The sequence below is a fragment of the Rana temporaria genome, chromosome 4 (genome assembly GCF_905171775.1).
Source record: "Rana temporaria chromosome 4, aRanTem1.1, whole genome shotgun sequence".
NCBI classification, from domain to species: Eukaryota; Metazoa; Chordata; class Amphibia; order Anura; family Ranidae; genus Rana; species Rana temporaria.
The window spans coordinates 29430441-29448823 of NC_053492.1; the positions used below are offsets into that span (position 1 = coordinate 29430441).

An 18383-nucleotide genomic window follows, 5' to 3' on the forward strand; every position below is an offset into this window, starting at 1 on the left:
GGGCTCTCCCCATAGCTCCCTGCTGCTCAGTCAACAGCGTTCCTGTTTACCCTACCTGATACCTGTTACCTGATTGGCTCCTGTTTCCTGTGACCTTGGCTTACCATTGACCCTGCTGTTCTCTGCCTGCCCTGATCCCTGGCTTGTCTGACTTCGCTTCCGCCTTCTCCTTCCAAACGGTCTGCTGCCCGCCTGTTACTGATCCGGCTTGAACTACGACTCTGCTTTGGCTTCCCCCTGTACCTGATCCGCCCGCCTGTGTTTGACCCGGCCTGCCTGACTCTGCCAGCATCTGTACTACAGCACACCTCCCACCTGCTGCCTGTTCCAGCCATCTGCACCAAGCTCCTGTTGTCTGCTGTCTACCTCCAGCATCTCTGCAGTTCCTGCACAGCATCTGTGGAGTCTTCAGGAGACCACCGCAGACCTGCACGGCACCTTCCTGGCGCTTGTGCGACTCTGAACTCTAGCGCTCCCTGTCTGCTCTACCAGGGGTTCCGGAGTCAGAGGAGCAAGAGTTGCCATTCCCTGCACGCCAGGCTCTGCTCTGTACCAGGTACGTGACAACCAGTAACAGAGCTGTCTGTCTCGTTATTTCTGGGGAAAATCCAATGGGTCCTGTCTGCTGAATTGTGGAGTGTCGGATAAGCTGTCGTGGTTGATGGAATGGAAATCGTAAACGGTGGTGACCGTTACATGGCGTGTACAAAAATCCTTATTGAGGGACACAAGGGAGAAGATTTACTAAAACTGGAGCACACAGAATCTGGCTGTCACGGTCGCTACCGTGCCAAACGGACAGCGAGGCGTGGTCGCGCCCCAGGTGGCTCTGGGTGGAATTGAACCCAGGACCTCCACGTTGCTGCTCCGGGTCTTTGCCTCTGAGCCACTTCTCAGTTGATATTCTGCTTGCTGTCCGTCGGAGCCTGGTTCTGAACTATGTGCTGATTGCCTGTCTCTGGATCTCCCTACAATCTGCACTTGTCTATCCTGGTCCAGCTGAGGCAGGTTTCCTAATCAACCAGGGTATAAAGCCCTGCCTCACTATGAGGGATGTGTCAGTTCATTGTTCTCTGATTGTCCTGTCTGTGCCAACGGTTCCTGTGTTCCTGTGGTTGTCTTCAGCTACAAGACTGACCCCGGCTTCTGACCCTTTGGCTTACGTACCCTGGAATGCTGCTGTCTCCTGCCCTTTGACCCCGGCCTGTACTTTCAGACTTTCCCTGCCTTCTCCAGCCCTTGACCCACGGCTTGTGCCCCGGACTTGTCTTTGGTTCCTGTCTGCAAACCCTGAACTTTCCGTCAGTAGTTACCTGACCCTCAGCTGTCATCAGTGTACCCCGTCTGCTCAGCTACAAGACTGACCCCGGCTTCTGACCTTACTCTGAATTCTGGAATCCTGGGCCACGGCTATACTTGACTATCCTTGGCTAATCCCTATCTAGTCCCCATGCACAGACTCACAGCCCAGGTAGTGTCTTACCTTATTACCGTGGGCTGTGTGTACCTGCAAGGGTGAGCTTACAAATCTGCAAAATGGACTCCACTCAAGGTAAGCCCTCACACTGGCTCAGCTGTGCATAGTAACCAATAAGCTTGTTCAATTAAGCTTTGACAATAAACCCTAGAAGCCGATTGGTTACTGTGCACATCTGCAACAGATTCTCTGTGTACCAGTTTTAGTAAATCTCCCCCAAGAAGTCTTTTCAGAAGCAATTAAGAAAATCTCTGTGCGCTACCCAAAAAGTATAAAATACAAATGTAGGAGCAGCTGTATACACCAACATGTTCCCACACCAAAACAGCAACCAACTAAAAACAGTGAAGGGCTACTCAGAGCAATATATAATAGATTTCAATGGAGGTGTCCCCTAGCGAAGTCACGTGGGCAAGTGACGCAACGTGTAGGAGTCGTGTGATGTCATTTCCAGTCCGGAACTAGAAGTACATGTTTTTAATGCTGAGTCTGTAATATGTGAGTGAGCTATATGGATGTTTTATATTTTAGAATAATACAAAAAAGGTATTGTTGGAGGATCCTCTTTCCTCTTTCAGCATTGTGTATAGAGGAGTGGAAGGATGCCTAATATTTAAAGGCCTGCCGGTAATTTTAAGGGAGCCTATCTAACCATTATCCATTGGAGATACTGACGTCCATGATGAGTGGAGGTATTAACAGATGATTGGATAAAGTGCATAGTGACCTGTATATTTATATAGGTCCACTGGTCAGGTGGGCGAGTATTCCTACTGGTGGCGGAGCACTACACTTATTGGTGGAGAACAAAATGAGATGAAAGAAACACAAGAATTATTGATGATTATTTTTTATTGGACTTTTATTTGTTAGTGCTTTATGAGTTACTTTATATGCACACTTATTTGAGTTGAATGTAATGTATGGTGTCACGTAAATTTAGGATCAAGGGCCCAGATTCAAGAAGCAATTGCGCCCATGTAACCATAAGTTACACGGCGCAATTGCTTACTTGCTCCGGTGTAACGAGTGCTCCTGATTCAGGAACCTCGTTACACCGACTGCAGCCTAAAATCTGCGCGGCATAAGGCTCTTATGCCTCGCAGATTTTAGGCTGCATTCTTGCGTGTGCCGCTAGGGGGCGCTCCCATTGTGATCAGCGTGTAGTATGCAAATTGCATACTACCACTGATTCACAAACTTGCGCGGGCCCCGCGCAAGCCAGGTACGGAGTTTCCGTACGGCAACTTTAGCGCAAGGCTGCCCTTTCTAATAGCAGGGGCAGCCAATGCTAAAGTATAGCCGCCGCTCCCACGCCGTGAAATTTGAATTTCACGGCGTTTGCGTAAGTGATGCGTGAATGGCGCTGGACGCCATTCACGTTCACTTTGAAGCAAATGACGTCCTTGCGACGTCATTTGCCGCAATGCACGTCGGGAAAGTTTCCCGACGGAGCATGCGCTGTATGCTCGGCGCGGGAGCGCGCCTAATTTAAATGATTCCCGCCCCCGGCGGGATCATTTACATTGCGCGCGCTTACGCCGGGCAATTTTGCCGGCGCTCCCTCGCAATTCACGGAGCTACTGCTCCGCGAATCGAGGGCAGCGCAAAATATTTGCGTGGGCGCAGGGCAAAATCTTTGCCCTGTGCCCGCGCAAATATAGCGCAATTCTACCTGAATCTGGGCCAATGCTTTTATGGGAATCAGCTTTTAATGCACGTTGTAAGAAGCTCACAGTGTGCAGAGAAATCAGAGCAAGCCATTTCAGTCCAGGCAGTGCCGGGACAAGGTCATCCAGCGCCCAGGGCAAAAGATGGCAAACTACGCCCCTCCTTTTCCCTTAGGGTTAGGGTGCCCCCCATCCCTGCAATAAACCATTGCGCCAGAGGCAGCCGCCACTCCCGCCCACCCCTTGTCACGGGCCTGAGTCCAGGAGAGGAGCCGGTAAGATTGAAGGGAAGGCCGGAGGTCAGCTTTGAACGTCCCCCTCTGCACATACAACCGAGACCAATCAGGAGGCTCAGTTGCGGAAAGTCTCACCTGGGTGTCTCGTGGTCTTCCCTCCTCTCCTCCGGCATGAATCCAGGTTGGGTCTGGGCTCTTGTTTCACTCCTGTGACCGATTCTCTCTGAGAACACGCTGTGGAAGGAAAAGAGAGAACACAGTGGGGTAGATTCAGATACAATTGTGTATCTATGTGCTGGCATAACATATCTCAGATACGTTACGCCGCCGTAAATTAGGGCACAAGTTCCGTATTCAGAAAGAACTTGCGCCCTTAGTTACGGCGGCGTAACGTATTTGGTCCGGCGTAAGCCCGCCTAATTCAAATGTGGATGATGTGGGCGTGTTTTATTTAAATTCATTGTGACCCCGCGTATTTGAAGTTTTTTACGAACGACGCATGCGCCGTTCGTGAAAGAATCCCAGTGCGCATGCTCCAAATTACATTGCAAATCGTCAATGCTTTAGACGTGAACGTAACTTACGTACAGCCCTATTCGCGAACGACTTACGTAAACGATGTAAAAATTTCAAAATTCGACGCAGGAACGACGTCCATACTTAACATAGGATACGCCTCATATAGCAGGGGTAACTTTACGCCGGAAAAAGCCGAATGTAAACGACGTAAAAAAATGCGCCGGGCGGTCGTTCGTTTCTGAATCGGCGGAAATCCTCATTTGCATATCCGTTGCGTAAAAAAAAACGAAACGCCACCTAGCGAGCGGCCGGCCTGGAATTGCAGCCTAAGATCCGACGGTGTAAGACACTTAAACCTGGCGGATCTTAAGGATATCTATGCGTAACCGATTCTCTGAATCAGTCGCATAGATACGAAAGGCAGAACTCAGAGATACGACGGTGTATCTCCTGATACGCCGTCGTATATCTTTCTGAATCTGCCCCAGTGACTTTTATTCTGACACATCCCAGCTACTCCAACCCTCCATGTTAAAGCAGAACTCCGGGGCAGATGTCAAAGACACAAATGCATGCCGCTTTGTAATTATTACACACGCACAATGACCCAACAGCCCAGTGCATTTGGAATTTGGGTGTGACTTATCCTTTAACCACATCAATACCAGCCCATTGTAAAATGACGTCCACAAAGGACCTCTACCGATCCGGGTGGACGTCATATGACGTCCTGGGCTTTGCGGGTGGATATCTGAATGATGCCTGCAGCTTGAGGCATCATTCAGATATCCCTCTCTTCTGCCGGCGATTCTGCACAACGCAAGAATGATCATAGCGGCGATTCCGCCGCTAGATCGTTCTTACAGGCAGCGGGAGAGGCATCCCCCCCTCCCGCCGCCATCCGGTGCTTCTCCGGGCTCTCCCGTGCCATCTGGGGCCCGGAGAACAAATCGTCCGGCGCTGGCAGGAAGCATAGAGATGACTGGTGACCAGTTGGTCACCAGTCATCTCTATGACCGTCGGAGGATCCGGGCGCGATGTGATGACGTCACGCCCGGGTCCCCGTAAGTAAACAAAGTCGCAATTGCGGCTGCTAAGCAACAGTAATCATGAGATTGGTGATTTTTTTTCACCGATTTCATGCTTTCCAGCCTGGAGGAGAGATGTGGGGTCTTATTGACCCCGCATCTCTCCATAAAGAGGACCTGTCACACACATTCCTATTACAAGGGATGTTTACATTCCTTGTAATAGAAATAAAAGTGATAATAAAAAAAAGAAAATAAAAAAAAAAAAGTGTAAAAAAATAAATAAATATGTAAAAAAAAAAGAAAAAGAAATAAAAAATATATTTTTTAACGCCCCTGTCCCCAGTAGCTCGCGCGCAGAAGTGAACGCACACGCAAGTCCCGCCGACATATGTAAACGCCGTTTAAACCACAAATGTGAGGTATCGCCGCGTGCGTTAGAGTGCCAGCAACAATTCTAGCACTAGATCTCTGTAAATCTAAACTGGTAGCCTGTAAAAAAATTCAAAGCGTTGCCTATGGAGATTTTTAAGTACCGAAGTTTGGCGCCATTCCATGAGTGTGCGCAATTTTAAAATGTGACATGTTGGGTATCTATTTACTCGGTGTAACATAATCTTTCATATTTTACAAATACATTGGGCTAACTTTACTGTTTTGTTATTTTTTTAATTCATGAAACAATTTTTTTCCAAAAAAAAAGGCGTTTGAAAAATTATTGCGCAAATACCGTGAAAGATAAAACGTTTCAATGACCGTCGTTTTATTCCCTAGGGTGTCTGCTAAAAAAAATATATATAATGTTTGGGGGTTCTGCGTAATTTTCTAGCAAAAGAATGATGATTTGTACATGTAGGAGAGAAGTGCCAGAATAGGCCTGGTATGGATGTGTGTATAACAGCCCGGTATGGAAGTGGTTAAAAGCTGTAACTGACTAAAGAGGAGCCTTGAAAGTTATAGAATGTGACCCGGGTCTGCCCAACACATCGACTGGGAACACCAACCGCCGAGTCGTGTGAATGTTCAGCTGCAGGGGCAGATCTAAAGAGGAACTTAGGTACAACCAAAATAATTCAAATACATTTTCCAGCATTTAAAAAGAAGAATAAAATTCAATCAGCGATTAATACTCACCTTCTCTCCAGAACATTTCGAAACATACAGACCTCTCCTGGTGTCAGGACTGGGATCTGAACCTACAAACTTTGCTGCATCCGGCGGTAGCTCTTTTTCCTGAGCCACCCGAGATGCCCGTCCAACCCCTTGGATAATCTTGCCTTATATGTTGTTTCTGTGTCATCCAATGACTCCTGTGTCTCCAGAGTACCCTGTGCATTGCGTTATTTCATGACCCCTGTGTCTCCAGAGTACCCTGTGCATCATGTGTTATTCTATGACACCTTTTTCTCCAGGATACCATGAGCCCCCCCCTCATCCCATGACCCCTGTGTCTCCAGGACATCCTGTGTCATCCAATGACCCCTGTATCTCCACAGTACCCTGAGCATCCTTTGTCACTCCATGACCCCTGTCTCCAGAGTACCCTGTGCATCGCGTTACTTCATGACCCCTGTGTCTCCAGGATACCCTGAACCCCCCTCATCCCATGACCCCCCGTGTCTCCAGAACATCCTGTGTCATCCAATGACCCCTGTATCGCCACAGTACCCTGAGGATCCTTTGTCACTCCATGACCCCTGTGTCTCCAGAGTACCTTGTGCACCATGTTACTTCATGACCCCTGTGTCTCCAAGATACCCTGAGCTTCTTCTCATCCAATGACCCCCTGTGTCTCCAGGATACCCTGAGCTTCTTCTCATCCAATGACCCCCTGTGTCCCCAGGATACCCTGAGCTTCTTCTTATCCCAAGACCCCTGTGTCTCCAGGATACCCTGAGCTTCTTCTCATGCCAAGACCCCTGTGTACCCTGAGCTTCTTCTCATCCCAAGACCCCTGTGTCTCCAGGATACCCTGAGCTTCTTCTCATGCCAAGACCCCTGTGTACCCTGAGCTTCTTCTCATCCCAAGACTCCTGTGTCTCCAGGATACCCTGAGCTTCTTCTCATCCAATGACCCCCTGTGTCTCCAGGATACCCTGAGCTTCTTCTCATCCCATGACCCCGGTATCTCCAGAGTACCCAGGGTCATCCGATGTCATCCAATGACCCCTGCATCTCCACAGTACCCTGAGCATACTTTGTCGCTCCATAACCCTGTGTCTCAAGAGTACCCTAAGCATCCTGTATCACTCCATGACCCATGTCTTCAGAGTTCCTTGAGCATTAGGTTTCACTTCATGACCCCTGTGTCTCCAGAATACCTTGCACATCCTCTGTCATCCCATGACCTCTGTGTCTCCAAAGAACCCTGTGCATCCTGTATTACTCCATGACCTGTATCTCCAGAGCATCCTGTGTCATCCAATGACCCCTGTATCTCCACAGTACCCTGAGCATCCTTTGTCACTCCATGACCCCTGTGTCTCCAGAGTACCCTGTGCATCATGTGTTACTTCATGACAACTTTGTCTCCAGTGTACCCTGAGCATCCTCTCATCCCATGGCCCCTGTGTCTCCAGAGTACCCAGGGGCATCCTGTGTCATCCAATGACCCCTGTATCTCAACAGTACCCAGAGCATACTTTGTCACTCCATAACCCCTGTGTCTCCAGAGTACCCTAAGCATCCTGTATCACTCCATGATCCATGATCCAGAGTTCCTTGAGCATTAGGTTTCACTTCATGACCCCTGTGTCTCCATCTTTTTATTTTTCAGCTCTCATTGGTCAAAAAATCCCCAAAATGTCTATAGGGCTCAATATCTCAAGCTGAAATGTAGACATGTGAATGAGTCTGAGCAGTGTCCTCCCCCTTCCTGCTCTGTATAGACACTTCCATATGATGAGAGAAGTAGTCTGAAAGAAACAACTTCCGCTGTGTTCTGTCCCACCCATAATGCTCTGGGAATCCTTTTTCTATGACACTAATAGAACTAATGGTGTATTTGTGAAACAGGAACCACTTCTGATACGGTCTCAGTGGCAGATCTCCTCTCACCTGAATTGTTGACCGTCCTGTCCGCGTCAGCGATATCAATGTACAGATCCTTCACCTTCTTTATCCGAAACAAGACCTCGGGGTTCAGGATCTCAAAGCCTGAGAGATGAGATGGCAAGGGAGGGAGAGAGAGAGAGAATAACATAAAAAATGTGAGAAAGGAAGGAAAGAAAGGAGTAGAGTATGAAAAAGAAAGAGAAAGTGGGTAGAGTGAGAATGGAACATGACAGGCCCTATGACTGATGGTCTCCAGCCAGCCCCATCCTTCATCCATCGCACATCCCCATATCCCAATAAAATATGGAGTAGAAGGCTCCCCCACTCACCCATCCCCTGCAGGGCAGAGTGGATCTCCATCATCACCTTCTTATAGAGATCCTTCTGCCAGTCCTCCAGTGCGCTCCACTCCTCCGCTGAGAAACAGGCCGCCACATCATGGAACATCACCGACACCTGCACAGGAGGAAGGGAAGGTGAGCAGAGAGTGCTTTCTTATTGGGAAACAATAGTTAAGAACCTTAGATAATACATAATTCCGTTATGGTACTCACAGAATCTCTGCCCGTATTCCCAATGGCACTCACAGAATCTCTACCTCGACTTACAATGGTACTCACAGAATCTCTGCCAGTACTCCCAATGGCACTCACAGAATCTCTACCTCTACTCCCAATGGCACTCACAGAATCTCTACCTCTACTCCCAATGTCACTCACAGAATCTCTGCCGATACTCCCAATGGCACTCACAGAATCTCTGCCAGTACTCCCAATGGCACTCACAGAATCTCTGCCAATACTCCCAATGGCACTCACAGAATCTCTGCCAGTACTCCCAATGGCACGCACAGAATCCCTGCCAGTACTCCCAATGGCACTCACAGAATCTCTGCCAGTACTCCCAATGGCACTCACAGAATCTCTGCCAGTTCTCCCAATGGCATGCACAGAATCTCTGCCAGTACTCACAATGGCATGTACAGAATCCCTGCTAAGTACTCCCAATGGCAAGCACATAATCCCCGTCAGTACTCCCAATGGCACTCACAGAATCCCCGCCAGTACTCCCAATGGCACGCACAGAATCCCTGAACTCCCAATGGTAGTTTCAAATTTTAATATTAACCCCTTCATACCTGATTTGCTGAGTTGAACTGAGATAGCATATTCACCTGCCCATGAAATCCAGTGCTGTCCATCTGTGATCTGACAAAAACTGCTGCATGCCGGCCCCTCACCTCCTTGTTTAATGTGATGTACCGGGTCCCAGCAGCCTGAACCCTGATGACACTACACTGTGCATGCGCAGTGTGTTCTACACAGCCCTGAATGCCTCCTGAGATGAGCGATTTGGATATCTCAGGAGTATTTGGGAAGGGGAGGATGAGAAAAGGGGAGATGCTGGCTGCAGAAACAAGCACCCCCCTTAAGAAAAAAATGAAATAAAAATAAATGTATAAAAAGTGAGTGAAGGTCGGCTTTTGTCAGTCATTGTACTGAATAGGGTTGTCCCGATACCACTTTTTTAGGACCGAGTACAAGTACCGATACTTTTTTTCATGTACTCGCCGATACCGAATACCGATACTTTTTTTTTAAATGTGTCCCCAAATGCAGCCATGTCCCAACACATATTGCAGCCATGTCCCCCCCACATATTGCAGCCATGTCCCCCCCACATATTGCAGCCATGTACCCCCCACATATTGCAGCCATGTCCCCCCACATATATCCAGCCATATCCCCCCACATATATCAAGCCATGTCCCCCCACATATTGCAGCCATGTCCCCCCACATATTGCAGCCATGTCCCCCCACATATTGCAGCCATGTCCCCCCACATATTGCAGCCATGTCCCCCCACATATATTGCAGCCATGTCCCCCCACATATATTGCAGCCATGTCCCCCCATATATTGCAGCCATGTCCCCCCCACATATTGCAGCCATGTCCCCCCACATATATCCAGCCATATCCCCCCACATATATCCAGCCATGTCCCCCCACATATTGCAGCCATGTCCCCCCACATATTGCATATTTTTTAAACGTGTCCCCAAATGCAGCCATGTCCCCCCACATATTGCAGCCATGTCCCCCCCACATATTGCAGCCATGTCCCCCCACATATATCCAACCATATCCCCCCACATATATCCAGCCATGTCCCCCCACATATATCCAGCCATGTCCCCCCACATATATCCAGCCATGTCCCCCCACATATATCCAGCCATGTCCCCCCACATATTGCACATATTGCATATTTTTTAAATGTGTCCCCAAATGCAGCCATGTCCCCCCACATATTGCAGCCATGTCCCCCCACATATATCCAGCCATGTCCCCCCACATATTGCAGCCATGTCCCCCCACATATTGCAGCCATGTCCCCCCCCCATATATTGCAGCCATGTCCCCCCATATATTGCAGCCATGTCCCCCCATATATTGCAGCCATGTCCCCCCCACATATTGCAGCCATGTCCCCCCCACATATTGCAGCCATGTCCCCCCCACATATTGCAGCCATGTCCCCCCATATATTGCAGCCATGTCCCCCCACATATTGCAGCCATGCCCCCCTCACATATTGCAGCCATGTCCCCCCCACATATTGCAGCCATGTCCCCCCCACATATTGCAGCCATGTCCCCCCCACATATATCCAGCCATGTCCTCCCACATATTGCAACCATGTCCCCCCATATATTGCAGCCATGTCCCCCCACATATTGCAGCTATGTCCCCCATACCTAGTAGATGATGATGCCGCCGCCGCTGCTGCATTAATCAGCGTGCGGGGAACATTACAGGCAACTTTTTTTTTGAATAGCTGTCCATTCCTTGCCGCGCCGTGTATAGACACTCCCCCTTGCTCGGGACTGGACGGATCTGTCCAATCCCGAGCAAGGGGGAGTGTCTATACACGGTGCGGCGGGGAATACAGCTAATCAAACGAAAGCTGCCTGCAATGTTCCCCGCACGCTGATTAACGCGGCAGCGGCGGCTTTGCGGTATGCGGCGGCGGGGGGACGGGGGCAAGTATTCTATTCAGGCATCGGGGGCATTTGCGGGAGTACAAGTACTCCCGCAAATACTCGGTATCGGGACAACCCTAGTACTGAATGATACACATCATCCCAGCATCCTCTAGTTCATCACAATTAGGAACCTAAAGTCTTACCTGATACACCTGTGTGTCCATGTTGGAATGACCTCTCTTCATAGATGGTGGAGGGAGGTCACATTCGCGGACCAGGAGACAAGAGTGACTCCGAACTGCCCTGCAGACGAATAATTCATCCAGGTTAATGACAAACCACACATTTGGAAATATCTCTCGAAGCGAACATAAGAGGGTGACTACATTTCTACATACAGTAGGACCACCGTGGAGTAAGAACGTAGCCACCCTCTAACAGGAAGTCACATCACAGCAGCAAACATAAGGAACTGGGAGATCTGGAGGAGGCTGAGAGGGGGAGGGACTTTCCTGAGATAGGCCGGGTTCCCGCTGGTGTGTTCCAGGTCTGATTAAAATGCACTTTTAGCCACATTTTAATCGACTTCTATTATTAGGTTGCACGTTTTCGCAATGTTTTCTGAAGACGCACCAAAAGTCCTGTAAGTCGCATCCTTGGCGTGCTTCCAACCCTCCCCCCCCCAAAAAAAAACAGCAAAAATATGCAACCTAATAGAATGGAAACGCATGGCACTGATAGGCATCCCTGGTGGCACTGGTAGGCATTGTGGATGGGCACTGATTGGCAGCTGCCTGGGCATTGATTGGCATTTCCCTGGTGGTCCAGTGTGGGTGGCCATCCCTGGTGGTCCTGGGCGGGCATCCGATGGGGGGCTGCGCTGATAAACAATCAGCACAGACCCCCCCCCCCTGTCAGTAGAGCAGCCGATCGGCTCTCCTCTACTCACGCCTGTCAGACACGAGTGAGGAAGAGACGATCAAAGGCTCTTCCTGTTTACTGGCCTCCGTTAGAGGCTCTTTACTGAGATCGGTGTGTCCGACTTACATGCCGCACCACCGATCGCGCCCCCACCGGAGTGCGGCGGCTGCTATCCTGCTGGACGTCATATGACGTCCAATCAGGATAACTGAAACCCGGCCGTCATTCTGCTATAGGCCGGGCGGGAAGTGGTTAAACAGCGTTCAAAACTTCCCTGTGAGGTATCGCCGCGATCGTTGGAGCGAGAGCAATAATTCTAGCGACCTCCTCTGTAACTCTAAACTGGTAACCTTTAGACCTTTTTAAATGTCACCTATGGAGATTTTTAAGTGCCATAGGGCCAGATTCATGTAAATTTGCGGCGGCGTAACGTATAGCATTTAAGTTACACCGCCGCAAGTTTTATGGGCAAGTGCTTGATTCACAAAGCACTTGCGTGTAAACTTGCGGCGGCGTAGCGTAAATCCGTCCGGCGCAAGGGGTGCGTATCATTTAAATTAGGCGCGTTCCCGCGCCGAACGTACTGCGCATGCTCCGTTTTGAAATTTCCCGCCGTGCTTTGCGCGAAATGACGTCGCACCGATGTAATTTTTTGAACGGCAACGTGCGTTACGTCCTTTCCTATTCCCGAACGACTTACGCAAAAAATTTTTTTTAAATTTGACGCGGGAACGACGGCCATACTTTAACATGGCAGGTCTAATTTTACATCACCTAAATAGCACTCGTAACTTTACGCCGGGAAAAGCCGACTAGCGACGACGTAAGAGAATGCGACGAACGCGCGTACCTTCGTGGATCGCCATAAACAGCTAATTAGCATACCCGACGCGGAAAACGACGCAAACTCCAGCCAGCGGGCGCCGAAGTATTACACCTACGATCCGAAGGCGTACGCAGGGCTCGACAAATCCCGGTCGCCATGGCGACTGGAAATAGGGTCCTGGCCATCTGGTGGTGAACCGTTGGTATTACAAGTTAAACAGCAATTCTAATGTCATTTTACACTGCCATATTCTTCCCTCTAATTAGAACCCCCAAACATTATATATATTTTTTATTCTAACACCCTAGAGAATAAAATGGCGATCGTTGCAATACTTTCTGTCACGCCGTATTTGTGCAGCGGTCTTAGAAGCGCACTTTTTTGGGAAAAAAAAAATACACTTTTTTTAATTAAAAAATAAGACAACAGTAAAGTTATCCCCATTTTGTTTAATATTATGAAATATAATGTTACGCCAAGTAAATTCATACCCAACATGTCACGCTTCAAAATTGCGTCCGCTTGTGGAATGCCGACAAACTTTTACCCTTTAAAATAGGCGACGTTTAAAAAAATCTACAGGTTGCATGTTTTGAGTTACAGAGGAGGTCTAGGGCTAGAATTATTGCTCTCGCTCTACCAATCGCGGCGATACCTCACATGTGTGGTTTGAACACCGTTTACATATGCGGGCGCTGCTCACGTATGTGTTCGCTTCTGCGCGCAAGCTCGTCGGGACGGGGTGCGTTTTCTGGCTCCTAACTTTTTTAGCTGGCTCCTAGATTCCAAGCAAATTTGCCAAACCCCTGCTGTAACAGTCTCTGAAAACTAGACCAATCACACACTGCCCATCCACATCACTGAGTCCTGCCCACAACAGTGGGATCTAACAGTCTCCTGTGCATCCAAATCTTCCCATCCTATCTATAATACACAGCGATGATTTCTATCAGTCTCTGGTGCACAATGGTGGGCTGTAACAGTCTCTTGTTGTAAATCCACATCCTCAAATCCTGTCTATTAATTCACCATGATGATCTCTAACAGTCTCTGGTCACCTGGAACTCAGACAAATCACACACGCTGCCCATCCACATCCTCAAGTCCTCAAATCACACATCTCACAGTCTCTGGTAATCTAACCTGTAAAAAGGGCGCAGGGCTTGACAAATTTGCTTGGAATTTAGGAGGCAGCTAAAAAAAAGTTAGGAGCCAGGAAAGCGCCCCGTCCCGACGAGCTTGCGCGCAGAAGCAAACGCATACGTGAGTAGCGCCCGCATATGAAAATGGTGTTCAAACCACACAAGTGAGGTATCGCCGTGATCGTTAGAGCGAGAGCAATAATTCTAGCACTAGACCTCCTCTGTATCTCAAAAAATGCAACCTATAGAATTTTTTTAAACGTCGCCTATCGAGATTTTTAAGGGTAAAAGTTTGACGCCATGCCACGAGCGGGCGCAATTTTTAAGTGTGACATGTTGGGTATCATTTTACTCGGCGTAACATTATCTTTCACAATATATAAAAAAATTGGGCCAAATTTATTGTTGTCTTATTTTTTAATTCAAAAAAGTGTTTTTTTTTCCAAAAAAAAGTGCGCTTGTAAGACCGCTGCGCAAATACGGTGTGTCAAAAAGTATTGCGATGACCGCCATTTTATTCTCTAGGGTGTTAGAAAAAAATATATATAATGTTTGGGGGTTTTAAGTAATTTTCTAGCAAAGAAAACTGTTTTAGTCTTGTAAACGCCGAATGTGAAAAACAGGCTCGGGGCTTAAGTGGTTAAAGGGTAAATGTTTGTCACCCTTCCACGAGGAGCGGGCGCAATTTTGAAGCGTGACATGTTGGGTATCAATTTACTCGGCGTAACATTATCTTTCACAATATAAAAAAAAAATTGGGCTAACTTTACTGGTGTCTTATGTTTTTAATTAAAAAAAGTGTATTTTTTCCCAAAAAAGTGCGCTTGTAAGACCGCTGCGCGAACGCGGTGTGACAGAAAGTATTGCAGCGACCGCTATTTTATTCTGTAGGGTGTTAGAATAAAAAATATTAGCCAGATTCAGGTAGACGTGCCTAACTTTAAGCAGGCGTAGCGTATCTCATATGCACTACGCCGCCGTAAGTTAGGGCCCTTTCACACTGGTGCGTTTTTGCAGCGTTTTCGCAGTAAAAATAGCGCTATTAAAACGCTCATAAAACGCTCCCCATGCCCCCTCCATTGAAATGAATTAAAAACCGCTGTATAAACGCGGTAAAAATGCGGTAAAACCGCGGTAAAAACGGAGCGTTAAAATTGCGGCAAAACAACGCGATTTTACCGCGTTTTTAATTCATTTCAATGGAGAGGGGCATGGGGAGCGTTTTAATAGCGCTATTTTTTACCGCGAAAACGCGGCAAAAACGCACCAGCGTGAAAGGGCCCTTAGAGAGGCAAGTGCTGTATTCACAAAGCACTTGCGTCCTAAGTTACGGCGGCGTAGCGTAAATGTGCCGGGGTAAGCCCGCCTAATTCAAATTGTGAAGAGGTGGGCGTGTTTTATGTAAATAAAGCATGACCCCACGTAAATGAGGTTTTTAACGAACGGCGCATGCTCCAAATTACGCCGCAAAGACTCATTGCTTTCGACGTGAACGTAAATAACGCCCAGCCCCATTCACGGACGACTTACGCAAACGGCGTAAAATTTTTTAAAATTCGACGCGATTCCGACGTCCATACTTAACATTGGCTGCGCCATCTTTTTGGTAGTTTATCTTTACGCCTGAAAACGCCTTACGTAAACGGCGTATCTTTACTGCGACAGGCAAGCGTAGGTTCGTGAATAGGCGTATCTCGCCGATTTACGCATTCTAGGCGTAAATCAGGGTACACGCCCCTAGCGGCCGGCGTAAATAGACAGCTAAGATACGACGGCGCAGGCGGTCGTATCTTAGCAACATTTAAGCGTATCTCAATTTGAGAATACGCTAAAATATATGACGGCGCAGATTCAGAGTTACGACGGCGTATCTACCTGAATCTGGCTATATATATATGATCTCTAACAGTCTCCGGTCACCTGGAACAGATCACAACCAAGCAGTGCAAATCACACAGTTACCTCCCTACAGCCTATTTATGGCTCACAATGATGATCTCTAGCAGTCTCTGATCACAGCGATGATCTCTAGCAGTCTCTGATCACAGTGATGATCTCTAGCAGTCTCTGATCACAGCGATGATCTCTAGCAGTCTCTGATCACAATGATGATCTCTAGCAGTCTCTGATCACAGCGATGATCTCTAGCAGTCTCTGATCACAGTGATGATCTCTAGCAGTCTCTGATCACAGCGATGATCTCTAGCAGTCTCTGATCACAGCGATGATCTCTAGCAGTCTCTGATCACAGCGATGATCTCTAGCAGTCTCTGATCACAGTGATGATCTCTAGCAGTCTCTGATCACAGTGATGATCTCTAGCAGTCTCTGATCACAGCGATGATCTCTAGCAGTCTCTGATCACAGCGATGATCTCTAGCAGTCTCTGATCACAGTGATGATCTCTAGCAGTCTCTGATCACAGTGATGATCTCTAGCAGTCTCTGATCACAGTGATGATCTCTAGCAGTCTCTGATCACAGTGATGATCTCTAGCAGTCTCTGATCACAGCGATGATCTCTAGCAGTCTCTGATCACAGTGATGATCTCTAGCAGTCTCTGATCACATGGATGATCTCTAGCAGTCTCTGATCACAGTGATGATCTCTAGCAGTCTCTGATCACAGCGATGATCTCTAGCAGTCTCTGATCACAGTGATGATCTCTAGCAGTCTCTGATCACATGGATGATCTCTAGCAGTCTCTGATCACAGCGATGATCTCTAGCAGTCTCTGATCACATGGATGATCTCTAGCAGTCTCTGGATTGCCCTGGCCCCGTACACACATCAGTAGTCTATTGTTGGTCTCCCCCACCCTATCTCTGGTCCCCAGTGATGATCTCTAGCAGTCTCTGGTCCCCAGTGATGATCTCTAGCAGTCTCTGGTCCCCAGTGATGATCTCTAGCAGTCTCTGGTCCCCAGTGATGATCTCTAGCAGTCTCTGGTCCCCAGTGATGATCTCTAGCAGTCTCTGGTCCCCAGTGATGATCTCTAGCAGTCTCTGGTCCCCAGTGATGATCTCTAGCAGTCTCTGGTCCCCAGTGATGATCTCTAGCAGTCTCTGGTCCCCAGTGATGATCTCTAGCAGTCTCTGGTGTATAGGATGGAGGTGGCAGTGAAGGGGAGGTCAGGCTGTCTCTGGTAGGAGGAGACGGTACGGTCCTGTGTCCGGAGGGGGGCGGGCACCCGCTACAGGTGTCAAACTAGCCGGTCACGCCCCCTGTAGGGTGCAGAGGAGTCAGTGGGCGGGGCGCTGACGTAACACAGGGTCCCTGGGCTGAGAGGCGAAGGGGCGTGTCGGGCAAGAGGTCACATGACTGCACCTACCGGGAGGAAAGGAGGCGGTGATCACCGGCGGAGACTCCACACACCGGGCGCCGCCATACCGCTCGCACCGCGCATGCTCCTTACGGGGGACCCACAGCGGGTGACGTCACCGGCACTTCTGCACGCCCCCTTACTTCTGGCGATGTGGCTCCGCTCCTCCCACTGGCCCTGTCAGGCTCCTCCCACTCACCCCTGGGCAGGGAGGGCATAAGGAGGACGCAGAGTGGCAGAGCCCGGATGTAAGGGGCGTGTCAGTGAGGGAAGGGGCGGCCACACAATGGTAGTATACTGTACTCTGCTCACCTTCAGCCTGCGTTCCACCTCCAATCATCACCACCTCATACCAACCTCTGCCCAGGGGCGTGTCTACTGCGAGGCCTTGGGCGGCATGTTTTGTGTGGGGTCCGCCTCTTGGGCGTCATTCTTCAGGGAGCCCCGCCCCCAAGGGGCGGACTCATGCGGGTGCAGCCCCCGGCATCGGTTCAGCAGCCTGGCACAGTTTTCCCTTCCCTAGGAGAAGCGATAAGAAGGAGAGAGAGATTGGGGACACCGGGTCTCAACCTGTGGCCCTCCAGCTGTTGCAGAACTACAAATCCCATCATGCCTCTGCCTGTGGCAATCATGCTTGTCACTGTCAGCCTTGCAATGCCTCATGGGACTTGTAGTTTCTCAACAGCTGGAGGGAATACCGGTTTGAGACCCCTGTGGCTTATAAGGAAGCCCCTGCACTGCCGAGGGGGCTGGCATGTTCCTCCCGGCGTCTCTTCCAGGTTCGCAGGCTCTGGCGCTGTGAGTGGACGGAGCCGCGATGACGTCACACGTGGGAACCCCTCAGTTCTGAGAAAAAGCTCCTAAGTTTCCGGTGTTCTGCCAAATTCCCCAACCACGTCACTTCCGGTGAGATTGCCGCAATCATTAGAGATGACCTGGATGTTTTCACAGAACACCGGCATTGTATACGGTACGGGACGGGTTCACTGTTTTCACAGAACACCGGCATTGTATACGGTACAGGACGGGTTCACTGTTTTCACAGAACACCGGCATTGTATACGGTACGGTACGGGTTCACTGTTTTCACAGAACACCGGCATTGTATACGGTACAGGACGGGTTCGCTGTTTTCACAGAACACCGGCATTGTATACGGTACAGGACGGGTTCGCTGTTTTCACAGAACACCGGCATT

At 49.1% G+C, this 18383-nt stretch overlaps 1 protein-coding gene across 3 annotated transcripts in view; it reads right to left on the reverse strand.

The window, feature by feature from the left end:
• LOC120936061 overlaps positions 1 to 17530 on the reverse strand; it is a 59262-nt gene extending 41732 nt beyond the window's left edge. Inside the window, exons 1-5 of one of the 3 annotated variants that reach the window (XM_040348162.1) lie at positions 17195 to 17530; positions 11178 to 11277; positions 8314 to 8440; positions 7988 to 8086; positions 3519 to 3617 (exon numbers count right to left, since the gene is read on the reverse strand). In XM_040348162.1, coding sequence (XP_040204096.1) covers positions 3519 to 3617; positions 7988 to 8086; positions 8314 to 8440; positions 11178 to 11219 — 367 coding nt within the window. In that variant the 5' untranslated portion in view covers positions 11220 to 11277; positions 17195 to 17530. The remainder of the gene's footprint in view (positions 1 to 3518; positions 3618 to 7987; positions 8087 to 8313; positions 8441 to 11177; positions 11278 to 17194) is intronic. The other 2 variants (XM_040348161.1, XM_040348163.1) reach the window with 2 other exon arrangements.
• Positions 17531 to 18383: the final 853 nt, after the last annotated feature.